General features: G+C 34.3%; 1 protein-coding gene across 4 annotated transcripts; it reads left to right on the top strand.

Annotated features, from left to right (window-relative positions):
- The first annotated feature begins 32 nt into the window (after positions 1-32).
- On the top strand, positions 33-27,944 carry LOC120332546 (putative RNA-binding protein 46). Of its 4 annotated transcripts, none has more exons than XM_039399813.2 (6): positions 33-118; positions 20,705-21,521; positions 21,946-22,215; positions 22,400-23,062; positions 23,414-23,557; positions 25,606-27,944. In XM_039399813.2, the coding sequence occupies exons 2-6, from the start codon at positions 20,706-20,708 to the stop codon at positions 25,810-25,812; spliced, it is 2,100 nt and encodes a 699-aa protein (XP_039255747.2). In that variant the 5' UTR covers positions 33-118; position 20,705; the 3' UTR covers positions 25,813-27,944. The 4 variants fall into 4 exon arrangements, with proteins under 4 accessions (XP_039255747.2, XP_039255746.2, XP_077975253.1 ...); XM_039399812.2 differs by lacking the exon at positions 33-118 and adding an exon at positions 11,612-11,886; XM_078119127.1 differs by lacking the exon at positions 33-118 and adding an exon at positions 12,434-12,460.

Below are 27,944 nucleotides of genomic sequence, written 5' to 3'. Positions count from 1 at the left end.
ACCTGTATACTATAAAAAAAATTCTTCTTCAGATAACTAATTAAATAACACATAAATTAATAAAAGGAGACAAAGAAAAAGATTGAAGGACGACTGTTGGCACTTCCTAAAAATTAAGGTCAGTAATTTATTCTTTTATATTCAGTTTATAAAATGAAATTATTTCGCATTACCAAATTTACGGCATTAGAAAAGTACAAAGAAGGAAGTATCTTTCCTTGAAATCTAGACTCAACATTTTGCTACGAGGCTCAGAAGAAGTTCGTCTTATGTTGCGATAGTTGCTTCCAGTGCGCGAGGAGTAGTCGGTGTTGTTGGTTTGATAAAGATATATAATATATATGTTTGATCTTCTGGGTTAGACACCCTTGTAAAAATATTATACAAAACCATTACTAAGTTAGACAACGGCCTAAAGTAAAGATATTTATGATAAACAGCCTAGATGATTTTAGATTGAGAACATATTCAAAATGAACACAACCAAATAAAATTTTGTAAAATAATGTACTTTAGACGTACCTCATTATTGTGTGCAAACGTTTAATCTTGTGCACACATAGGTTTTAATTTGGTGGTATATTACTATCCACACTTTGCAAGGTTTTTTCATAAATTGGGTAAGTTAGGCCAATATGTTATCCTAATGTTTTAACATATATATTGAACTAACCCATCTACGCCGATTCAAATGGTGGGTGGTCGGTGAACCCACTTTGTATTTCCATCAATCTGATCCCAAACCAAGAAGAAAATAATAATTTTTTTTGAAAATTGATCCGAAAATGTCTTTCCGAATGTAACTTTATACGTTTTAAAATATCATCTTGAAGTGGTTTTATAGTCAAGGGTTCGCGCGTCCCGTTTAAAAACAACCGTGGTCACGCATGAGTGGTTCAGGACAGATTCCAAGCAATAAGTAGTCATGTCAATATCGGAGAAGAAAAGCACGTTTTATTGATATAACATACTTGAAAAATCTTTGTTCATAATATTTAATTTCTTGTAAATTCCACTAGATTTTATTTTTAATAGCATACACATGTCCATGATTAGACACTGTCATGCCCAAATATGGACGAGAGAAATGCCCTGAAGACGTAAAGCGAAAAAAGTGAAAACGTTACGGCACTTGAATTTGAAATCCCCGCTCCTCTGGGAATTCGATACTATTGTAAAGTAAATTGTAAGTGTCCAGAATTTGTGGACGAGTCAAAAGGTTATTCCTTGAAGTAATTCATTTTAAGCAAATGCCCGGAATTCCAGTCCAACGAATTTACATTGGGGCGATATATGCTCATCTTATTCAGATTCAAACGCAGAAAACAGCAAAATTGATGATAAGCGTCCATTAAATACTATTTCAGAAGTACTTTGTTTAAACCTTCTAACATGAGTCAAAAACAATAATCTGAGGCCGATATACACTCACGCATTTAACAGCATACTTATAATGGCTTAAGCCAGTCAGGCGAAAAACTACAACAGCATCAATGTCATTTGTAAATATCACAACAACTTGATTCTTTCACGCTGATTTAGTTTGAATATGAAGATAAAAAGGGATTGATATTTGTGAAAATAGGATAGGGATAATCCTAGTCACAGTCAGAGTTGTAAAACTGGACAAAGAGTGGTAGAATGATAAATTCTTAAAATTTTAAACCTCAGTAGCTTTCCTACCGGCACGTTACTACATGCACAGAACATCATCGGGCAATAATGGCTGTTACTGCCTAACACTATGGACACGATATGTACTTACGGGTCGCTTTTCGAACTTGTTGTTATTTCTGTAAAACACTTGCTTTTCTCTGCACCTAGATTTCACATTTCCATTTCTTAAAGGTGGAAGATGTCGCTAGAAGTCTGCTACGTGTATAATTCCTCCAAGTTTTGCAATTTTAATTTGATTGACCAGTCAACAAGTTTCTATATATATATGCCGCGTTGGCTACCGCAGTTAGTCATTGTACTTTTGTGCCAAACTGAATAAGCAATGCTTTATTGTTTCAACATACTATCATGCTGATCTTGATGCTATTATTTATATTAACACATATTTGAAAGTAAGTTTTGCATGAAGGCAAGACTTTGCATCTTTTTATTCATGTTAAATAGGGGTGACTATGCACGTACGTAGGTAGACTAAGTCATGGTAACGCTATGCGTAAAATAGAATTATTTAACATTGAACCACGGTTGCGCTTTAATGCATTTCTGCGAAAGCGAAAGACGAGATATGAGTATGACGCCCGAGAAAGCTCTCGCAACTGTCGTATCTTGATAGCAGCCGTGGTCGACTGCGTATTGTGACGCAAGCCTGAAGACCAATACTAATCAAATCCTTTCAATAAAATATGTAGTCCTTCGAAGTAAAAAATGAATATGATAAAAAAATCTAGTTTTTGACTGATATATTCTGAGAATTTTTTAACTAGAGTGTAATTTGAATGGTACTTCGATGAAACAAAATAATAATACGCAATGTCATAAACCAACACCTGGTGGCGCTGTTGACCCTTTACCCTGTTTTTGGAGATTTTCTCTACTCTATCATCGATAAATCACGCAGCATGCGTCAACGTAATTTCGACGTGTGATTGAGTTTGTCGACTAAATTTAGCATATCCCACAATTTACGCATAATTACTATTTATTTTAAGATTAAGGGTCCATCCTTCATTTATGATTTGACCATTACGAACGGAATCCCGTCTCCTCGACGTATTCGATCACATTTTTGGTGGACGGGAGCGCGAAGTGTGAACTGTGATTGGTATTGATAGGGCTCGCTTTGTTGAAATAAAATTGAATAAATAGCAATATTTGTGGATTTGAAAGTATGTTTCAATTCTAGGACTTGCGTTGTTTGTCTGTAGGTTGTATCGAGCAAGTTTGAAAACGTTCTGTCAAACTTGACTGAAGAATGGTCAGAAATGGTTCAAGATATAAGATAAGTTAAATAAAATAGCTGATGATTGATTTTATTATTTTATGAAGTAGATGAACGGCACGCTTCATTTCCACGAAAAGCTGTGAAATTCGCCGTGAAATTTGGGTAAATGTTTTGTACATTGAAAGATATTTGTTGAGAAATTGTATTTTTATTCTTTGCGAAATTATGCAAAAATTGTAAATATAATAAAATTGAACAAATAGAAAAAGTTTCAAGCTGGGTCTTCGTGACATGGAAGTAAATAAAACAAGGTAGGATAATAGTTTTATTTGAATTTTATTGAATAAAACAAATCTGAAGGACGGAGACAAATTGTGTTTGCGAGATATCGACCGGCAACCCGTTCTGGATAAATTTATACAAAAGGAATTACGAGCAAAGGTTTTTTGTTCTGCGCGTTAACGCGAGGAAAATTCGTTTCTCTGATTACGTAATTTATTTTCCGAGGCCAAATAATTATGTTAGAGCTTCATCGACCTGAATTTGAATGGCAATAGACCAAATTGCATCGCTGAACAATAGAATTACAAGTATATTGTGAATGACAGTTCTAAGAAAAGATTCAGACGAGATGTAAAATCTGGTACGTTTATAAGTATGGATGGTTCCGGAATGCTTTGATTAGTTAATATGTACGTCAACAATGCGGTATTGATAGTCGCAAAACAGTTGATTTACTTGAAAATACTGCTAACAATTCTGGAAGATTTTAATATGGTGACCAAAAATAATTTCAAAAAATAGATAAAAATCAAAGATTGTCGTAAATACTTCGCAGGTGTGGATTATGAATTGAAATCCAATGTTTTTGTAAATTATCGCCACATTGTGATTTTATCAGCCCAATTGTGTCTTTGTACCTTTCAATTTTCTATTTTTTGGATGAAAATGTAACATTCAGAAAGAGAAAGCATACAATTATCACGACGCGCTGTATTACAAAAAGGAGTTCAAAACCCAGCTTCGCTGTTTTTAAGATAAATTTATAATGTCGTTTAGACAGGCGTTAAATATAACCAGTCATTAGTCAAAACCATTTTCGGAAGTTTTAAACGTACGATTTTTTCAATTTTTGAACAGGAAGATAGTTTTGAAATGGAATCAGGATTTAATAATCTTTTATTAGATTCGATAAAAATATATTAATATCATAAGATTGAATATGATTTCATAATAATGTTACTTTACGATATAATATCGTAATATCACAACCAGATAACGGACATTTAAATGTAACAAAAGAACCTCATAAAGCGGTCTTTATTATGGCATTATTTACGTAGTACGTTCTTTTCGTAGAATTAATCTATATACATCGACACAGATTTGAGAAAACACAATTTCTAAAGGAGTATGTTAAAACGTAAATACCATTGCCAGGGCGACGTGAAAACGGCTGCCGAATCGTACAATGCGAACAGAGCAACCAGCGTGTTTTTATTAACTCTTCTGGCGCGGTGAACGGCTACGACAGTCGCGTTCCTGGGTTTTTGTTGGCGAGAGAATGTCAAGTCAACAAATGTATCGTTCTAGCTCGATACGGGATAAAATTGAATTGTATTTTTAGTTCTTGTGTAACGTTGGTATCAAGCTTAAAAGAGTGATAATCTGAGCTGTATAGTTAAAATCTACCATATGTTCATACCTAAATTTTTGTTTTAAGTCAATCTTGACTCTCGAGACCTACAATAACTTTCGTTCGTGATGCGTCGCCAAATCATATGAGGTATAACAACAATAATAGTAGTGTCCTCGCTTCGTTTGTCACGAACAGAGGTTAGAGAAGATTTGTGGAAATTTATGGGGTCGCAGAATGTTTGTCAGCAAAAAATTGCGCAATTTATGACAAGGTTAAGACCTAAAAATTGTTGGTTTTACTCGGGGATTTATTTCGCTAAAAATTGAGCTTAGAAAAAGAGTACAGTTTCTGAGTTACGTCAGGTATGGACATTAAAATATGAACCCTGTACATACATCATTCTTTCTACCGACAAGAAGCTTGGGGAGAGATTTTATTTTAATTTATTTTAATTTCAAATCGATGATATTTGCACTCATTCGATACGGATGCGAAATAATAATTAGATAATAAAACATAAATTTGATTAGTTACAGAGAGCACGATATAACACCTGTAGACGCAAGCATTTATCACTTGATTGTGTGACAGTAGAGGCAATATACAGATGTGGGGTTCAGAAATCATCGAATCAGTTATGTGTATCAGAATTTTATGGTAGGATAGAGGTACGGAATGGTTCTTAGTATGACTACAAATGACCGAAAATGTGCTCTTATAATAAAGGTAAAAAAAAAATTGAAATTGAAATTTTATTAACGGAAGTTAATTTTATAAAAATGTTATAATAATATTATATATTTATTGCTAAATCAAACAAATCAGATACGAATAAGATATTATAAATGTAGCCAGAAGCCAACAATTTTTTGGTAAATATCCAATAGAAAAGAGCAATTTCCAAAGAATTTGTGAAATAAATATAAAGTTAAGCTGCCTTTCCACAAATGCGAGTATTATCGTATCCTCGCTTAAATTTAGGATTGGCATGTTCGATACTCTCGATTGTGTGGGTTTATCAATTACGAAGTAGTCAGACTATAGAGCCGTCTTTCTGCTATATTTTGTTACGGTAGAGTGCCTCGGATTAGAGTCTAAGTGAATAAAACAAGCTTCCCCTAAGTATTGTGCGCCTGCACTTTTTAATCTAATTAAAAGTAACGTTCCACTTTAGTTTTTTACGCATGCTTTTCTAGAAGCAATATACCTATTTGTTGATATAATTAAACTAACTGTTTAAGAGTACAACATTGTCACTCATTTTAAAGTTTTATACTAACTTCTATAAAAGGAGAATCAACTTATAAATTTAACAAAATTATCTCAGTTTATAATAGGTTTTTGGTGATCGTGTACATGTATGGCCTGGGTATGTCGAAGGCTTATTAAGGGTTATCTAGTTCACATTTCGTATGTATCACCTAACAACTCAGCCCCATCCATCAAACAAATGAGGGTTATGAAGAACGAACGTGCAATATTGGGTCATGTTTCATCAAGCATGATACTTGATACAAAGTTAATCGAATAGATTGATCTGTATTAAGTAACCTTGTATTTCTCAGTTTTAAATTGAAAGAAGAAATTTCTGGGATTTTAAATTCAAGACTGGGTTAAGTGTAGAAGTACTTATTCATGGGGGCGAAATGAAACCCAATTCAGAACAATCGAAGCAGAGCGAACAGACTTGAACTTCGAATGCTTTGCGTTTATCAAAGATGACCTCTTTCACGGCGCTTTAATGTACGCAGAAAATATTTTTGTTCGGTATTAAATGAGATGCAAGCCGCTCTGAGCCGAATTTCATCACACTGTCGAAGTACTGGTAGTGGATATTAGAAATCGATTTTCCAGAACAAAAAGCCTGCCTGAACTTGACGTGAAAAACACGAAAATTCCATGCGCCCGATATACTAGGCATGCAGTTATAGTTTAGTTAGCGTCATTCATTCGAAATTGAAGTCAGCGTTTTGCTTAGCATTTTTACAACCATAGAATTCTAACATTATTATTACAGTTTGGCAATATCTCCAAATTCAAAATTGGGAGGTCCATTATTTATCATTCTCTGTGGTGTCACGGTAATATTTTTTCGTAATATTGTATTTCCCAATCATTAGTACAGTATATTGAAATCTGAATATTTATTGACTTCAATTCGTTTTGGTAGTTCTTTTACTTTTTTACAATATTTTAATTGAATTTAGAGTCGCATGTCGCAATTGAAAATACTGTCGTCGGTCTTTGGTTGGCCTGGCTGGATGAAACTCATGAACGAAGACAGCGCAATCGCGTTGTATATTTCTTGGATGCCTTGCTTTGCTCAACTTTTCGCAACGTGTTGCGCAAGAGACGATACTTCGTTGCAGTAAAAACTGATTATAAGATTGCGGTATTTGTAGACTTCTATTCTGTTGCCTAAAACCACCGTTTCCCACGACCGGTGAAACCCAAAATATGTAAACAAACAAGCCACTGGCGTATAAAATTAGTCGAGAAAGTAATTGTGAATTCCGGGAGCTAATAAATTTTGCTAAATTCTTGCACATTTTGGGCTAAAGCAACAAGTTTTTCTATTCGACACATGAAGAACGCATTTCAGTCGGTGGCTCCAAACGCCCATTCGTTTACTGCAAAAATACCGAAAGTTTGACATTTGAATAAATTTTCGAGAACCCCAGGTATGTGGAGTTTACCATAACGTAGCTGTTTTGCTGATCATCATGAACTGTTTCAAGTCTCGCATCAGCCCACATTTACTGGCGTGTAATGCACCAACATTCAAATAATTTTAATAGCTTTTTACATTTTATTGGCCATGCGTAATTTTGTTCAGAGGTGAGTCTATTTCTGAGTGAGAGCGCGTGACCCTGTTGAAGCAAGTTTCCTTAATAAATGCGAGTCTATTTATTCTTTTCATAAGCCAAGCCCTTTGAACGGACGTGGTCTATCCGCCCGTTTATAGATTCGTTAGGTTTGTTAGTTAGATCGCTATTTTAGTTAAATGCTAAGCGTTTTTCAACCTTAAATCTGTTAAAATTCTCGATTTCCCGTCATTGTTTCCATTCAATATATAAAAAAAAATAAGTTTGTTCGAAATAGCAAGTCTATCGACCTATAGAATTTAGGATATATAGAACTGTAGTCAGCTATCCGTCAGTAAATTTAGGTTTGAAATGTTTACGCAATTCTAAAACAATTGAAACTGAAGCTCAAATTATATCAATATGTGAAATCGGGTTCACTTCCTCATAACTGTATGCTATTTAAAAAAAAATGTAAAAGGTCGGTTCCCTGAGTCACTCAAATAGATGGAAATACATTCAGCTGAGTGTGGGCCATGAATATTTGTATACGCTTCATATTCGATTATTTTAATAATTTTATTAGTGATAGTGCTTACCATAAGAAGCAATTATCTTTCACTTCAAATTTTTAAAAAGCGCAAATTCATATAAATGCATCATAACGAACGCTATTTTTATATATTGGCTCCCCCGCACGATTGATGATTTGACGAAATCGAAATATATAGGGCATGCCCACAAATAATGAATGGATGAATATATTGGAAAGAGGAAATTGATTTGCTATGAATATATATATCGAATAATAACGTAGCATTGAACGCGACTCAGTGGGTGGTGCTGTGTTTTTATCGACGAATTCATCTTATATATTATAGGCTTTCGTTAGGACCGTGTGTTTTATTAAAAGCCAATTTTTCGGTATTTGATTGTGGCTGTTAACCTACGAACTGGCTTGTATGAGTCGAAAACCTCGCTTTTTGAGTTTAAACTTTGGAGCAAACCGCAACAGTGTGTTTCCCCTATGTCGAATTTTCAAATGCACATTATTGTAATGGTATTTGTCTACCATCTGTTAGTTAAAATACAGCTATTTTTATTTTTCTGAAAATCGTGAAAACGAAGTTCTTGGTTAGGGTGGTAAAAACCTTCTTATGCTACATTATACTGAAATAGATAAAATGCTAAAACAGATTGTTTTCTCGAATGATTCTGGCCCGATTTAATTGAATCGCCATATAAAAATTGGCAAGGCATATTTGATTGGTTTAAATAAAATGTATACTCGAGGATGGATACTGGAAAGATATGAAGTGTCAGCGTTTCGTCTTTATTTATAGAACATCCTTAAATCAAAAATTCTATTGAGGGAGTTCATATAAGTAATATCTTATAATAGAATAATATTAAGAAAATAGGAATACCGTTAACGCGTGATATTGCAATTAATTGGTATTAATTGATTCGAAACTCAAACTTGATCAATCCAACATACACAAACCGATTGTAATTCGTACTTAAAATGGTGTTCTATAAACGTCCATGTACGATCGAGCAAAAATAGATGATTCAACCCTTTCAAAACACAAGAATATGATACTGCATCGTATGACTTCTAAGATTGGAATCATTGTACGCAGGACAGGGCAACTGATGGTAGACAATAGTAGAATGTGCAAGTCCGGATTTCCTTCAAGTCATCGTGTATAGTGAGCTGAGCTCTATCCCAGATTGGTGGTAACGTTTAGTACTTGGAAGTAAAGAATTATGTACGATAGATATGATTTTAGATAGATTTAGATCTAGTTTAAACAAGATTAAAGCGATCATGGACAATATTACGTGAAAGCATCTAAAATATGTTAAACTTGAGAAATATTTAGAAGTGTTAGAATTATTGAACTATCTGTATTTCACCTTTCTCGTGAAATCAAAATTTACTAATAGATTGAGTATATTTTCACACATTCACAATGCTATATTATCAGGTTAGTGTTTTGTTCGAGATAACATTTTGGTGATCTAAGTGTTTAGCCATGAATAGGACTGAATCTACTCATAGTCGCCGTTTCCTGTGCGCTTTATATCTATCCGAAGTCATAATAGATCACCAAGTCTTGTTCACTTACGAGCATTATGAAACAAATTATCTGGTTGAACAAAAAGGCAAATTAAATTCATATTTATCCACAGTGTTACTGTTCAGTCATATCACCTCATTTCTTTTATTATAATTAACTTTTAACCTTTTTGAAAAAGCTACGTATAGAGCGTAAACTCGAAACAATATCAATGCTCACCGTAGTCGAATTGGCAAACAAAATAATGTAAATAATAAAGTGATAATCTGTCGTTTAATTGAGTTTTGAGTCGAAAATATCAAATACTTTAACAAAAATCAAATGGACGCCCCAAGCGAATTGCGTTTTATGTGGTTTGTTGATAAAATGCATTTAGACTCAGTTTTTCTCTGTTTATATCACATACAATAACCTGTTAGTTTTAGTACTGCACTTTAGTCACATCTGATATGAAAATGGTCGTATACGACTATACGTATCTGTACTACTATTCGAAAAGTAAATCACGCTTTCATCTTTTTAGTTGATACTAGAAATTCAAATAAACAGTCATATGAATTTTTGCAATCCTCAGTAAATTAAATCAAAATCTAGAGAGCAAGAACAGCATTTTTCGGTCAAGCAGGGCCAGGCTTTAGAGAAGTAACTTTGAAGAAAGGGGATTCCGTGATTGGAAGGACCTAGCAACAGCGGACAGGCATCTCTTGAGTGAATCGGAGATAATATACAGGGTGAAGCAAAAACACAGAACAATTTTGATTGGAATAAAGTAAACTAAAATGAAATGTCACAGGTTTTTGGCCGATCTCGAACTGTAGTAAATAGTACCTGACATTAAAAACCCAAAATTCACAACTTGTTATCTTTAATAGTGTGTGTCGTGATAGTAAAATAAGTTCGATCGTCCACAATATCTTAATGTTACTGCACATTCCCTTTTGATGCCATTTCACATGAATGTTGTAACGTCCTTTCAGTTTCTATCAGTACATTCAATGCATTTGAGTCGCAAGCGGGCAATGCAGGTTCCGTGAGGTGACTCACTGAATGTATGTATCAAATTCATACCGAATCTGAGTTGCTATTAAAATAAAATGCAAAATTACCTGTATTTTTTCGGTATGACATTTCAGTTTTAGTCTAGTGAAAAATGTCTGTTGTGTAATATGTCACAAAAAGTTGGACTATATTAGCCAGTATACAAGGAACGTGAATTATTTAAAATTACAAGTAAAAGTGTTGGGTATTTCTAACAGTATTGCAATAGGCAAATAGAGATGCTGATATACAATGGTACACGATATATGCACAGATGGTCAAAGACCGTTACTAACAGACGTGTTGTAAATCGCTTTGTGTGAAAGTTTATTTCGGCTGTTTGAGGAACCAGTTTCAGGCGATGTAGATACCTGGCAGTTTAGTTACGTAATATTAAGAGAAATTGGACAGCGGAAAAATAGGAGCTTATTTCAATTTTAAAATATCTAAATTGTAAAATTATAATCAGAAATGATCGAAAAAATCAAATAGAGGATTAAATATTAAGGATGAGAAATAAATGATATTGATGGAAACTCGGAGAGAAAAGTACTTCAACAACTCTAGCCGATTGTGACATTTGGTTTGGCTGTAATATATTTCATTGCGAGCTCGATTTCTCGGGTTCACCTCTCAATTAATTCTGTAACCATTTAAATCAATTAAGATGCTGCTTGTTACAACAGTTCAACAGTATATTTGTTCTATGTCCGTTATTTGTTTTAAAATGTTAAAAATACAAAATAAATCGTCTACAAACATATGCATAATGGATTAAAATTCATCGCTAGTCGCTACCAACATTGTAACAATATATTGCTCATTTCCACCGAGAACATAAGTATCAACGTTGTCATATATGTAGAATATATAGTTAAATCAGTTTATGCTTGGCACAAGTTTGAACAGATGGTGAAATAAATTTTTGTAACAATATTTTTACATTGAAATCGGACACCAAGGTATCAGTGACCAGCACGTGGATTTGAAATTTAAGAACCTATTACCCATTTGCTAAAACAAAGTAAAATACATCAATTTTTTCTTGTCGTATAATGTTTTATTAGGTCTGCGATTTACGGTTATATATAAGAGTTGCTAGCTGTCAAAATTAGATAGTTTTACTGAATATTTTTAAACGTGTTATGTTTTCAAAACAGCAATAACAATTTATGAACATTGGCAATGACCTATGAGCTTTTAGCGTACTGACTTTTACTTTGAAAGACGGCATATATGACTAATTTGCCCAATGTTGCCTGCCCATTCAATTCCGGCAACTTTTATGGAAGGGGGTTTGTTCATACCCAACAATGTCCCAGCTCAGGGGACCAGTAAACGGAAACTAGATTGGAATGGGGAACATCCACCGCCTGTCAAAATGTCTTGTGTAAGAGACGTTGAAAGATATAAAGAACAATTGTAAGTCCTTTTTATTTTGCTATTAAAAATGGAGTCGAATAGATAAATATACAAAATACTTCTAAGTTACGAATTTGTAGTCTCCAACAAGGCATTACTCTATGATGTTTATGAAAACTAGTAAAAAAAGCTGAAAAAAAGTTTGATACATTGTCGTCTATTTGGAAGTGGTGGCCCAATTTATGCGACTAAGTGATGAAGCTTCAAATGCCCTGAACCAGACTGCTATAATCATAAAATTACTGACAGCAACAAATTTTTAAATTCGTTGAACTTTGAGTCAGATGATACCTTTCTTTGATAACTGGACAAACAAGGGGCATGCACTTTTGCCTTGTACCAGAAGGCCATTATATTGTATTCGTAAGGCTGTAGACTTGTTCTAGTAAGCAGCCACTCTGGTTATATTTTGGGACAGTATTCAACTTTTTGAGTAGATTGGACGACATCGTCCGCTAATATTACATGTTAAATATCCAATTTCATGACCATTCATTGTTTAAAGTACATTTGTATTTGTATTTCATATGTCTCTATTTATATCTATAATAAAGGAGAAGATTGTTGGATGATGGTGAGCATAACAAAATATAGTGAAAGTTATGATTTGGCTACTCACGGCAGATTACAAACAATTAATCGTAATTTATATTAGAAGATAGCGATTAATTAAAATTTATGGTTGTAGGTACAACCAAATTTTGTATATCATAACTGACATTGACACATCATGTATATGCATGACAAATTACCATATTTTACTTTGTAAAATTTGATAAAGATCGTCAGTTTTCTTGCACAATCGAATAATTTGTAGACAAAAAAAGCAAAATACAAAGAAATGATACCAGAACATTTCTTATCTGAATGACGATTTGATTACAATAGATATGAGTTTTTGTGCAATATAAAATAAAACTGAATATGCCAGAAATGATTAGATTTGAAGATAGCAAAAATTGACAAATAAGATACAGTATTGGTTTACCAAGAATGGAGTACAGTTCCTATTGATTCATTATATTATGATGAATTATAAAATGTGATTTGAGATTTTTTAATATTAGCTTAAAATTAAAATTGATTCCTAAAATTGCAATTTTTAATGAAAGTTTCGTTTTAATAAAGTGATCATTATTTGTCGAACAATTTCTTATCTTCATGATTGTTTATTTGTAATAATGTTATTATTTATTTTATCGTTTCATACGTGTGAAGTGACTTGAATTTGTGTTGGATAAACGGTTACTAATCAACGTTTTTATCTCAATAATATAGTCGATAAAAATGAGAAAACAAGCATTTTGTTGTACATATTGCTTAAGGCAAGACGATATTGTTTTCTGGTACTTCAAAAAACTGCATTGCTTTTGTACATATCGATCTTGTCCAAGTTTGTTCTGATGATAAAGGGCGCAATTTATCTTACGCGCAAACTTTCAAAGTGTTGAGGGAAAAATTTTATTCACAATTTTGGGGATAAATATTAGAAAAATTTAACATAGATTTACTGATAAAAATGATTATCTTTGATATGACCATGTTCTGCCATTTATAAGTTCAAATTTCACGATGTAAATCTATTGTAAACCAGACAACAAATACCTAACTTGAGCGGATTTTCCGATTAATGGTTGTGAAGGTCGGATTTTGTCGTAATTACCACAAAAAAACTCATAGTATACACGCGATCTTGAGATGTTGTAAATAAACAAATTATTGTTATCGTTATATCCGTAAACATTAATTAGCTATCTTTATCATCTTATTTTACTTGAACTCCATATTCGAATCGACAAATTTTATATCCATTGTTTGTAATATAATTTATTTGACCTTTGCCCCTATGCCGGAAGATGATTCGCTAAACATTTGGTTTAAATTTCAGGTCACGGGGTTTACATGAAAGTTATATTCGGCCTCCGATACAAAATATTTGTATTTTTTTAAGGTTTTCAGTCGCCTGTTTATGCTAATATTCAACACGCTGTGACATTTTAATTAATTACTTCGTCTCACAATGCAGTGTTGGGAGTATATATATTTCTATCACATTGTTTGCGAAATCATCCATGCAGTAGAATATGAACTTATTTGTGAATAACTTATTGCGAGTCTTTCATGAACTATAGCAAATTTTAATATATACTGTATACAGATTTTGGCTTCATGCTCGTTCAAACAATAAGTATTGTAATAAGTTAATTACCTCTTTGTTTAAGATGCTAAGTTCCAAGTTCAAATGTTAAATTTGGCTGCTTGGCCAACCCTGATATGTAAAGGTTGCGGAAGATTGAATAAATTAGTGACAATGGCGGAATTGTTTTAAGTTTAACACAATCCAAGCAGGTATATGAGATAATCACCCATGGTCCATGCGTTAAACATCTGTCTCGATGAATAAAAGTCTTCCTTCCATAACAAAAACTATTGATTGAAGTTGACGCAATATACCTGACTCGTCAGTTGTTGCATTATTTATGCTGTCGAAATGAGAGTGATTTCTGCATTGGTGCTTTGTGAGCAAGATTTGTTTGTTATTAAACGCGATCGAACACACCTTTCTTGTCACTTTATGACCACTCGGTGCAGTAATAAATGAAGAACACAAATCTCAAAAATCGAATCTTGTGGTCTTGTTCTGGTGTGGTAAAATGCAAGAAAAACGAGAATAATTGCTTCCCAAATTTCCAAAATTTTTAAGTGTGAAATGGCGGAAGTGATTGTAAATGTAACATCACTTATTAAAATTTTACTAAAACTTGCTTGTATAATTTTACCTATTTAAGAATACAAAGTAAAGGTTCGCAAAGTTGAGTTATTCATGACGTCACCAGGCAATGAAATGACAATCGATTATTTTATCCATAAGCCAATTATGTTAAGCCAATAATAATAATAACATATCTTGAACTTTGGCTATTGTTTCCCAAGCCGATTTTTTTCGAAGTAACCGTGCCTATGCAGTAAATATATATATTTTGAATGCGCTAGAATTCAATATACAATGAGTCTTGATTCGTAATATGACTGTATACACGACTCACGAATAAAAAATGATGGCATGGAATTTTACTGATAAGGATTTTTATAGGCTTATGAACATTATTTGTAAAATTATCACTTTTTGTACGCATCTTTTGTAATCCATCGTCCCGCCACAAGTAAAGTTTTTATCGCAGTTTAAAAAGCGTGAATTTCGCGTTCCAATTGTTATTCATAAGCATGGAATTTATGGTTTTCTAAATGTCAAACCGCAAGAACACGGTATAGTCAAAATGTCCGATATTGTCCAATAATGTCCATAGTTAGTCGAAGCTCAAAATGGAATTGTTATTGTTGACAAATGCGCATGACGTACGTTATGAACTCCAACCAAACCCAAACAGATTGAATATGAAAGACGTGGAAAATCAAATGGAACCAAGTTAAGTGTACGCCCGCGAACAAGCGCAAATACGTCGACTAATGTTTATGAACGTTAATCAGGTAATGTATAATAAACTGAGAAATATTTCATAATGGAGGGTGATGATGTTATGTTAACGGCAGACTCGCTTTTTACGTTAGCATCGCATTTTATAAACTCGTCATGTTTATTTATCGCACAATCCAAGCACTAGAGATTAGATTTGACACTTCAAATCAGAAAAAACGATTCCTCCGAAAATAGAATCTTTTTATATCCTTGCTTATACGGGCCTTGTTCGGATATAAGATTAGAAACACATCTATTGTTTATGATATGTATTTCATGAAATATTTATTCTCGTAACGATAATGTTTGTGTATGTTGAAGTTTTTGAAAGCTTAAATAGTTCCCGTTGACATCTTTCGCCAGCTATTGTATTACAGTTATTGTAGCATTTTTAACAAAAAAAAAGTATATTTATTTTTGTCATAGTCCGTTGCATTTTCTATATTCGACGCGAAAGTTTACCTTCGAAAATAACAATGGGTGGCTTTCAGTCGATCGATTGAACATATAATAGCGTCATAAAAACAAAAAAAAATTTTTGGCGCAACTTTTTTTTTGACATAAAAATTTTTGTGTGACTCGACGGCGTCGGTGTCATATTCATGCCTAGTACAGACGGTCTGTCTGAGATTCGGCATATCCGGATTTCTGAGTCAGGAAAAGTGAACACATAAATATTTATGTGAAGAATTGTCTACAAATGATGTTATACGCCACAAATTCATTATTTTCAATACTTGTAATTTTTACTTACTATTCAATTTGATCATTGAATAAATAAAACTAATTGTAATTTTTTTTACAATATTTGATTATTTAAAAAGATTTTTAAATTTCTGTAATTCCAAAAACATTATTTGGGGCTCCCGAAGTATGCGAACCAAGATGACGGACATCGGAATGTAATATGTGTACTAGGTTAGGGTTAGGCCATAATTTTAGGTATAAATACTACGGGAGGCTCTTGGCTAGTCTTCGAACTGATAATAGGACTAGAATAAGGAAAATTGGAAAAAAATTATCGCCTAACCCTAACCTGTTACCCATGTTACGTTCCGATGTCCGCCATCTTGGTTCGCATACTTCGGGAGCACCCATTATTTAGCCAATAACTTAACTTAATGATATTTTATTAAATAAGATAATGATTGATCTCCATTGTAATAGCCAGTAAATATAGCCGATGGAAATCTGTGCTCTGAACCGCCCACTTGTGGATTGCGCAAGAATTCCATAAACGAATTTTACTGTCACCATTCGCAGTCACTTTCTCCCATTCCATCATCTTCCATAATCACGTGGTTAGATAAACATAGGTGTCATTTTAGTGAATGCAATTTCACACCGTATACCCAATATAAATATTTTCCTTCGCCGACTGGATAAAGCGTCCGCAAATTCGTGCTATCGGCGGTTAGGCGCGTTTGGTACATAAATCATGCTTCAAAAACACGATTCGGTCACTTATCAAGCTAAATTGAGATTTATTCAACTCGAAAACACTGTTTGTGTCATTCGCTGGTCGGCCGCTCCCGAATATCATTGTACTAAAGTTTGTCCTTCGTGGAATCCTTTCAGCACATCTCCGATGCTACCTTTGTTACTAGGGATTAATATGCTCTCGGATCTTATTAAAAATAACGTATTTTTATTGTCTGGTGGGTTTTTCTTGTGAGACATGGAAACAATTTATATTTTCATTCAATGGTAGACCGCTTTCACTGCTGAATATAGGTGGGGCTGTGTTACCGAGTCGACGTGTGTTTTAGACAGGTGGCAAATTTGATTCAAAAATGGATTTTTAGAAGACGATCGAAACATTATAGGATAAAGGTATTAATTAGTTTTCGAATAACATACTTTTTTCAACGAAAATTCCAACCAACTAATTTTTGTTGTATCAATTTGTAGACTAGTAGCAGATTATATGCGACTCTTTGTACATCTCACGATTAGTATATTTGTGACGTCACAATGTGAATCAAACAACGATTGTCGCGATTATGATTCCGAGCAACACGCCATAATAGCTCAACGAACGGACGCGTACCATCCGTTTTGTGCATCAATACTCCAGCCTTACAGCTCAGCCGCAGTATTATGACATGAATAAAGTTAAAATAAATAAAATTACCTTAGACAGTATGCTCAATAACTCATGCTATTTACCGGGATATTGCGTGAATTAGCGGAAGCTGTAGCGCGTGACACGGACTTTCAATTTTGCTAAAGTCGCAAAATGTCGTATAAACCTACGAAGATTTGAACACTAGACCAAGTATGATATGTAGTTGGTACATGGTTCAAGACATAATTAGTCAACGGTCCATACTTTTAAAGAATCACCCCTTTCCGAGGTGTGACGTCATCGTGGTTAAATATGATACATCGCATGAGATTTCGGTATGTGTACGGTATGCATATTATAAGTTGCAATATTGATGATATTGCATCTAACTCTGAAAATTTCAAATTTGTAAGTTACATGATAGAAAATACTGCAGTTTCAGAAACAGAGGAAGATAAATGTTGAAAATATCCCAAAACGATGATGTGCTTGCTACTTATTTGATATATATGTTAGATAAAGAGTGTTTCCCGTATATAGTTTTTAAACAGCATGTAGAAGTTAGTCTACGTTGTAATAAAATTGAGCAATTTATTTTCGATGTCGTGTAAAAGTGAAATGGGTTCATCTGTTGATGAGTAGTGTAACAGTATTCATGAGGTAAAAGTGGACGGACATATGATGTTGCGCACTTAAGAAGGAATTTACATTTGTTCGGCGCAAAGTTTGGTTTAGTCTCTTCAGTCAATTTAGCAAACATCAATAGGTAATCGGTCAATCCGGACACCGAATATATTCATTCATTGTTAGAGGTGCATTTTGGTTTCATAGACATAGTGGTGATCGTTAGCACCTGTCTTTTGTCCGCATATTCAACCTATAAAGTTATCAAATATTTGTTCAATTGAAAAAACGTGCCAAGGTTCATGTTGTGTTACTCTTCTTAGAAAACTGTAAATCTGCTTCTTTGTAAAAAGTCCATGACTGAATATAGTATCCCAAAAAGTGTCAACAGCCGTCTGTAAACCGTATACATGAAATGCAAAGTAGCCGCAGTTCGCAGAGTTATTTCCCTTTTTTGTTAAACCTAAATTATGCGGTCTATCAACTGAAAAACGAAAGCTTTCAATATAAAAGTACACTCTTATTGACAGTGAGTCGTGGGTGGCTCTATACATGGCGGAAATATGTGGGAGAGTTTCCTTTGCTCGCTTTCATCATTTACTGATATTTATATAAACAACTTTCTGAAGACAGCTTTCCTGCTTTACTGACTAATTATGAAGGAGCCCAAGATGAGACTTCGATGAACCTAAGTGAGGTGATGAGAGTATCGAAGATCTTCATTTAAGCGAGATTGTGTCGTAAATTCAGCTGGGAGCTGAAAATGGGTGCGGCCAAGGCGTGGCATACTATACTATATGCAGCATTGCTTAAAATCGTTATTTTGCATTCATTGAGTATAAAGTTCAGTAAATAAGAGATACCGATGTCGTTAACATATAATCGAAGGCATATTACTCACTCCAACATTAGTTTGTTCATACAATATATAAGTATAATATATATTACAAATTCAACAGGCTTTGTTCTTAAAGAGTAGACTTACTTGCTTGTTTCCTTTAACAAATATTATGGTTATGGACGCGTTTAGCGAATGGTTCGAATTTTACAGTAAAAGCTGCGTGCAGTATAAATTACTAGCTTGATTCACAAAGAAAATGTGGTGCGCTGAGTGATATCATGAAACAGGATATTGTATGATAAAAACATAATTGGGCATAAAACTGTTCCAAGTATTTTTCAAGCGTATATTGCACATAGCATGGAATCATATCGCATAAAACGTAATTTGGGTTATGAGGACAGTGTAGTACAGAAATATATTGGGAGTATGGTATTGTAATTGCACATGCATTAGCTCGGCAGTACCTTTACAGCGCATATTCATCTCAGTTATACCTGAGTACTCAATTACTACAGAAAGGCCAACAATTTATGGCATTAGAGCCTGAAAGACCAAGCAAAGCAATGTGAAAATACATTAATTTTGTTACAATGGTGACATCGTAATGCAACATTTAATGTGTTTGTATAACCATGCAGATAGTCGTAAAGTTAACAATTAACTTTTACTCACTTGCAACCGGACGGGTACCGGTAGCTTGCGACAGGTACCAACTGACGTGCTTGTTTGCCTTCTCCGATTTAATTCAACTTTAATGCTTACATTAGTGATAATAGCATAAAAGTGACAAACGGCACAGCTCACTACGGATTTTGCAACAATGCAACTCTGCACGAGTGCAACGTCCGCCACTGCGACTCGCATACATGGAAGAGTCATTAGACCAGAAGGTCCACGTGTAGCGTTAATGTAGCAATGGGTTCAGGGCGATAAACTAACTTTTGGCAAGTTGTAGAGTAGCACGAGAGTAAAATAGACAATAAAAAGAACTCACCATGCACCGCCAATAACAGACCATTATTCTTGTCAATCAAGATGATAGATATTCAGGTTTAGTTTCAGCATAGCTGACGTTATAACGATATTTTCTGTTGGCTAATAATCTGTTCCCGGTCGTTTTCGCGCAATTAATGAACACCCGCTTAATTAAATTACGTCATGTGACTGTACCCCGCGCTTGCGTCGTGGATTCTTTGGTTAATCGTTCAAATATTTCTAGGAATTTCGTATTATCTATTCGTATGAAAAAATTGATTCCAGATTTACATGATTTTCAGACTAATAAAATATTATGTTTATACCCCCTGATTTTAATTCCGATTCAAGCAAATTATAATCGAATTAGAGAGCGTGCTTGTTTGAAAACTTTTGATTCGTAAAAATATAGATTTGAATTTTTGATCTAATAGTATAATCAAATACCATATCTCTGTCTATGGCAATCTTCAACATTATGCATTTACGGCATTTATACATTGTATACAGAGTACGAATCCCCAGTATAGTATGTGTAGTTTCTGATATATATACATTTAGTTTGCTATGTTGATATATCTAGCCCATGGCGTAAGTTTGTAGAGAAATTGGGGCTATGCATCAAATCTTACGTCTGCTATTAGTACTTGGTATCTCTTAGTGCTTGATAATTTTAACGTGGTTTATAATTATCTGAATTATTTCCCGATAGACAAGGTGTAGAAAAAAGAATTGACCGATATAGCAAGTCATGTTTCAATCAGGAATTGTTCTTGAATTATATTTAAAAATATTTAATTTTTGACCTTTTATTTATTTCTCCTATTAGGATGACTGCCGAAGATTTAATTTTGGAACAGAGCGCGCCTAAAATGAATGGTGTCGGTGCGGAAATGCCTAATTCTGAAATCGGCACTAATGGAGTGGAGGGAATTGCTGGTGCACCAAACGAAGCGGCACTCAGAGCACTAATGAAACGTACTGGGTATAACATGCTTCAAGAGAATGGACAACGAAAGTACGGTGGGCCACCCCCCGGATGGAACAACAGATCGCCACCGAGAGGAAGCGAAGTTTTCGTCGGCAAGATTCCACGTGACGTATTTGAAGACGAACTCGTACCCGTGTTTGAGACTGTCGGCAAGTTGTACGAAATGCGACTTATGATGGACTTTGACGGCAAAAACCGCGGGTATGCATTCGTCATGTATACTTGTAAAACCGATGCAAAAGAGGCGGTGCGAAAACTTAATAACTACGAAATTCGAAAGGGAAGACTATTGGGGGTTTGCTACAGCGTCGACAATTGCCGATTGTTCGTTGGGGGAATACCCAAAACCAAAAAGAAAGACGAAATATATGCCGAAATGACAAAAGTAACCGAGGGCGTCGTTGACGTTATTGTTTATCCAAGTGCTTCCGATAAGTCTAAAAACCGTGGATTTGCTTTCGTCGAATATGACAGCCACCGCGCCGCCGCCATGGCCAGACGAAAGTTAATACCAGGAAGAATTCAACTGTGGGGTCATCCAATCGCGGTCGATTGGGCAGAACCGGAACAGGAAGTGGACCAGGACATCATGGACCAAGTCAAAGTTCTCTACGTCAGAAACTTGATGCTAGATACCACAGAAGATACCATACAGGTATGGACAATATAATAAAACTTTTTTGTTCCAGGAGTTACCAGGTGACAGTCAAATATAATATTTGCATCGTCATGCTTACTAGAGGTACGAAGTGATATCTGTTTTATTAACAATCAAACCTGTAAAATCGATTTTGAAAATCAAATACAAAAATACCACCGACTGTTGTCGTCATGTATTCATTCGATAAATCGATTTAGTACTCACTGTTAGAAAAAATCAAAATAATAAGAATATTTTTCAAATAACAGGGAATCGGTATGATCTACAACAAATTTGACACAATATATATACCACGTAAGGCAATATTAGGTAAACAAATAAGTTTGAACTAAACATTGGATTAACCGTTGGCTGAGTTCAACTTGGCTGAAATTTCGTTTGTTGACAAAATGTAACTGACTCTATGTTCTCATTGCAGAAAGTTTTCAGTCAATTTCACCCCGGAACAGTGGAAAGGGTTAAGAAAATACGCGACTATGCTTTTGTTCATTTTTCAAATCGAGAAGCTTGCATGAATGCGATGAATAAACTAAATGCAACTAAAATTGACGGAACAGAAATCGAAGTTACTCTCGCTAAACCGGTCGACAAAAGTGATTACAACAGACTGGCAAAGGTCGGAGCCAAAGTATTGGGAGCGACTCCGGGCACCACTGTTGAGGCTCAGCCTTCCGTTGCCTCGACGCTGGTAAGATAGCTCATTTATGTTCATTCGAAGTGGCCTTTATGCGAATAAGATATCAGTATCACTGAAAGAATGGCCGCCTCATTTATATAGGATTTTAAAAAGATTAGATATAGTATTTGGTACAGAAACTTTTTTTTTTGCTTTCTGTTATGTATTTCTCACTAATATTATTCTATTATTTTAGGTCCAACCTGTCATGACCCAAGGGGGCATGGTCGTTTATCCACAAACCATGGCTGGTGTATACCAACCAGATATGGCATATTATCCACTTGGTCAATACAATCTCACAACCAACACTAGGGGTATTTACCCAACACGGGGTGGGGCCTTAAGGGGAGGTCGCGGGAGGGGAACTGCTAACAGGAGCAGTTATCTTGGTTACAGCGCAGGAAAAGCAACATACGGGCGTTACTATGCAAAAAATAATCCCGGGGAAAGGGTTGTTGATATTAACGGCAATATTATAGAACTAAGTCCATCAGGACAAATGCTTCCACCAACTGCTGCCGCACCAGGCTCCTTGGCGTTATATAAGCCCGTTCAAAACATTGGTGCTCAGCAACAAAACGCCGCGGCCGTGGCAGCAGCTTATGCAGCGGCATGTGCTCCGCAGACAATTAGTGCCATAGCGCCTCAACAAACGTTGGTGGCTCCTCCACCCGTCACGGGTTCAGCGATCCCACAAGCGGTTGCAATTTTAGAAGATTTATGCCAAAAACAGATGCTAGGCATTCCAACGTATCAACTAATGACAACTCAAGGACCAGAAGGCAGACAACTCTATGTGTATAAAGTTTCAATTCCAGCCCTGGCGACATTATACCCACACCAGCCATATTTTCAGGTATAGATATATGAGTAAATTCATCGTATTCAAGGCGTTTTTTCAATTTGCACTGCTTTATAATAGCTGGTATATACACCAGCAGATTAGAGCGGTGAAAGCTATTTCAATTCCATCACCTTGACAATGCAATGTCGGTTGTTGAGCGTTTGTAATCATGGCAGGCAAAAATGATTTTTGTTCAAAATCCTAGAAACAAATGGGCAAAATGGATTTTTCGACATTTAAATATAGACCTTCAGGATCAAAATGTTGCCATTTATTACTACATCAAAGTCTTGAATAGAAATACACATACATCTATAGAAATGGTACATAACAATCCTTAATCTACCTCGTTTTTGTTTTCAGCCGAATAAACTCTGTACAACGATAGATGAAGCAAAGTCGTATGCTGCTGAATATGTTTTATCGCAATTAGTCGTCCAACCAGATCCAAATCAAACTTCTGTTGTCCCATTTACAGCGGTGATTCCACAGACCGGAGCTTACCAGGTATTTAGTTAATTTGTTCGTATACATCCTTTTACAAGGAAGGTTTAATTAGAAATACCTAGACGTTTAACAGGCGTACATGTAAACGAGAACTATGATATATCATGTTGTCAGTGTTGTCGAACTGGAGGCCGAAACTTTTTGAGTACAATTGTTCACTTCATAATATGGTGCGTGGCTTATACGTACCGTGTCTGTTTATATAATTGCGCAGCATCGATACCGCCATCACGGTAGTTCAAAATTTCGACAGTGGCAAATATTATTTGTTTGCAGTTTTTTTTTATCTCCATGGTACTGTCAGTACCCGTTGCATAATGGTGAATGAGTAACTAAAATTCTGCACATAAATGCATTGTACAAACATAGTCAGCGACCTCGTTGATAATTGAATGCAAAACGCTTACGTCAATACATTTCGGTATGTGTATACTATGTGGGAGTGAAAGTCTGACAAAGAGGTCATATTAAAAAAGAGTCCATATGATCATCCACTCATTCTTAGCCTCGTGCTGTTACAAAATTGCAATAAAACACTTTTAAAGTAGTTATATTATTAATGCCTGTTAGATTTCGGTATGTATGATAACATCAATATATTTTATATAAGACGTGTTCAATGCGATAGGATTATTGATCAAATTAAAGTTACCAATGTATATCATTATACGTACAGTCTGAACCATTTCACTATTTTCAAAATTAAGCGTTAAGCACGGGTCATGCGTAGCTCGTAAGTTCGAGAAATTCTGTTCTTGGCGATCTTTCCTTTCCTTTTCAATATTTTAAGTATGTGATGAGTCGTCACTGACGACGACGGCGCTTTCCACGATGTCCGTAAAAAATCTCCCGGTGCTGATCACAAAATTCTTTTCAAGATTTAAGCAAACAAATTTCTCTTTGTTCAGTCAGCGAATATCTTTTTCTCAAATAATCTTTTGCGATGCGACATGCAATTACTACGACCTTCGTCCCGTATATTAGGTGGTAATACAAGCATATAGACACGCTTATGCAAACATACTTTTAATATACTTACTGCAGCTCAAAACACCTAAATATTGTTTGCCTTTCTGATAAGAGGATCTGTCAATAAAAGAATTTAAAGGGCCGAACAAGTATTTTAGTAAATGAAAATGAATTGATCGTTTTTTCGTAAACATTTTATCAAATAGAATATTATCGTAAGATTCTTATAATCCGGTCATTTAAGGCAAATATGCCACCTTGTCTATATTAATGATCTATGACCAAATTTATAATTCAGTTTTCGAGTTTCTTCTGAGTGGAACATTCAAATTTACTTTACAAATTTCTTGGCCCTTTGTTGTCTGTATATCGATTGCTCTTTGTTTTCCCGTTTATATTGAAAATTTGACTTGATTTGACTTTCAAAAATAGCTTGTATATATATTTAATTGCACAATAATTTATTATACAAAATATAAAAGTTTAGTATTTTGATAATTCAATGGCCGAATGCGCAACAAAAATCAGTCTGGGATTTGTGTTATTATAATAACCCGCCGATTCTTTTCTTGTCATTATTACTCTAATTATGTTCCTTATAAAAGGTTGGGACTTTTAGTGTACTTGAAACAAAGTCGCTATAGAAATTACACAATCACCTCCAAGCTTGATCAAAATTGTATAAAGTCTGTGAAAAAAGAAATCTTTCTTTTTTTCTCAAGTTTTCATTCAGAACAGCTAATTTATTCTTGACACAATTCAGTCTTTTCTTTCGACTGGTATCTGGAAAAGTTTCATTGTGCTAATTAAATAAAACAAATCGATTCAAATTGAAAAATGAAATTTCCCATTATTTCATTTTAAAAAATGAACGCAAGTTCAAATACTGTCGTTTTATCTCTGCAATTTCCCTTTAAAAGAAGTTTAAACACAAAGCAATGAAATTCACAGTATGGTAAAAAAAACTTTAAATCAATTTCTGGGCATTGATTATACTCATTTAATCCAACAAGTTATAACCGAATTTCGGCAGTTGGGTATTTGTTTTAAGTATTCATCATAAAAAAAATCTTTTTCAGGGCATGTACGCCGCAGCACCGTTGTCAAATGTACGTGGATCTCAGTCTTCACCCCCTTCTATGACGAACGGAGCTGCCCCGGCTCCATCCGCAACATACGTTCCAGTATCTACCCCGTCACCCACCGTACCTATGTCAATGTCAATGCCTCTGTCGATAATAGATCCCACCACAATGATGCAACCGATTACTGTAATGTATCAATAGAAGTACCGGACAGATCCGGTTTAGACTGGTTATTTTAAGGTTAAATATACTTTTAGAGAAATGGCGAAGTCGACTGTGCTTGTCTTGAAAAGCATAAGCGGCGTGGAGAATATATGGGGTATTTGTACCGCAAATAAAAACACAAATCAACCCATCATGACCTGCGGGCGAGAGTGTATTGTTTTACACAGTTTATTTCAAACTGAAGCAAAAGGACATAAAAAACTGCTTTAGATTTTTATTATGCAAATTTTTGTGCTATATCTCTCGTGTGCCTTCTTGAAATATTGTTTTTAAACAACGGCGATTTTTCTACGTTTCTTATCATCCAAGTTGAAATCAATTCGGCAAGAGCTAAACCCGCAACAATAACTTTTCACTATTCATGTAATGAGTTGTGCTAAATTTCAGCATTTAACTGCTCGTTAGAATTATTGATGAGTTTCATATTATTAAACTTGGCTCAAGACATCTTATAATTCAGTCAGTTCATTTTTGTAAAAAATTTTCAACGAAGTCGTCTTAAATTTCGTTTTCTTTTCATTTCAACTTTTCCGACTATCATGTCTACTTCCTTATATCATTATTATTAACTTTTTCTTGTCTTCTATAGTAATTTATACATATTTTCCCTTACCCAATGTTTTGATGAAAAATACAGGTGCAAATAAATATCCTGATAGTATTGCATTTCGGTGTAGTAAATGAATATTTGACCAAATAATCAAACTTGGTTTAATCATGACATATCTCGAAAATAAGAATTTCGCTATAAATTCGTTGCTTCTACTGAACTAAATTAGGGATATCTGGACTTGGTTAGAGAGCGATTGAAAACATTACGAAATACTTTTAACTATTGTTAAATTTACAATTATTTTTCATTGAAATGATAGATGAATTTCATGTTTTTATGAATCGCATTCTATATTAGTCGATTTATTTCATTAAGTACTCTTTCCTATTTTAACAATGTTTACTGCTGAGATCAAGTAATATTGAAATCACATGTTAGGGAAAAGCTTGAGCCCCGATTATTTCATCTTTGACCAACGTGTGGGCAAATCGAAGCCCGTAAACATGTTGCCCTGCAAGTAGCAAACGCGCGAACACAAAACATCCAATGTAAAACATGGGAATATATTAAAAAAATGATTATTTATCATTTACAAATTGCTATACTTCTTTTACAAAATATCTGAAATTCATTTACAAAATATAGAGTTGATAAGTTTTTTTTATCAGCCTGAACTAAAAATAATTTTGGATTTTACTTTCCATTCACAAGATGAAATACGAAAAAAACGGAATTGTGTACGCATTGCTTTCTTTAAACTTATTTACGTTTCTTTCGGCTTATGACGTTTTATTTTCTGAACATGATGTTTATTTGTTTTCTTTCACTGTTATATATTTTTTATTTAGAAGCATTAAATGTATAATTTGAAGTAATATTATACACTGCATACGGAAATTAGTAAATTTTCTTGAATTTCACTGCAAGTTTACATTGGAGATTCATCCGTTTTAGAAGAAAAAATTTCAAACATATTATTTTTTTATTGTCGCTGTTAAGTTTACTGTTATAATGATGTCAGAATAGTTTCTCTGCATTTCATACAAGTGTTAGTGTATTCTTAAAACATGCTCAACATTATTTGCCGTCTGTCTCCGCTTTACTACCCATAGATAGTCGGAATTTAAGTGGTTATTTAAAATAACTTTTACAAGCCAAAATTTCACAACTTTACATTAGGCAAATTCAAATTATGAACTTTTGTTAATTCTTGCGATATTTCGAATCTGTATCTAAACTACTAATAATGATAGGAAAGTTTTCCGGCTACAATTTAATTATGCCACATTCATTTTTATTTCATCTGAATAATTTGTAGCGGTTATAAGCGTTTTAAAGATGATATTATGTTGATATATCAGATGGATATATTCGTCACAAAACTACAAAATATAGCGATGTTGGTTCTTTTTTATTTGTTATGCATGTATTATCTTCATGCTTTATTATGTTTTAAATGTACAGATGATACTATTATGATATTAATATACGCTCAAAACGTGGTTTAATATTTCAAGGTTATTAAACTAATAAATAAAAGCTCTTTCATAAATAA

The sequence above is a fragment of the Styela clava genome, chromosome 13, assembly GCF_964204865.1.
Source record: "Styela clava chromosome 13, kaStyClav1.hap1.2, whole genome shotgun sequence".
NCBI classification, from domain to species: Eukaryota; Metazoa; Chordata; class Ascidiacea; order Stolidobranchia; family Styelidae; genus Styela; species Styela clava.
Note: the sequence above shows the minus strand (reverse complement) of the source record. Positions and strands in the feature narration are given on the sequence as shown.

Excerpts from the sequence above, each read along its gene's own strand:
- LOC120332546 (XM_039399812.2), top strand. The coding sequence starts at position 11,717 with ATGTTGCCTGCCCATTCAATTCCGGCAACTTTTATGGAAGGGGGTTTG. Across the intron at positions 11,887-20,704 it reads GAAAGATATAAAGAACAATT|GATGACTGCCGAAGATTTAA; the intron begins GTAAGTCCTTTT and ends TTCTCCTATTAG. Across the intron at positions 23,063-23,413 it reads CACACCAGCCATATTTTCAG|CCGAATAAACTCTGTACAAC; the intron begins GTATAGATATAT and ends TTTTGTTTTCAG.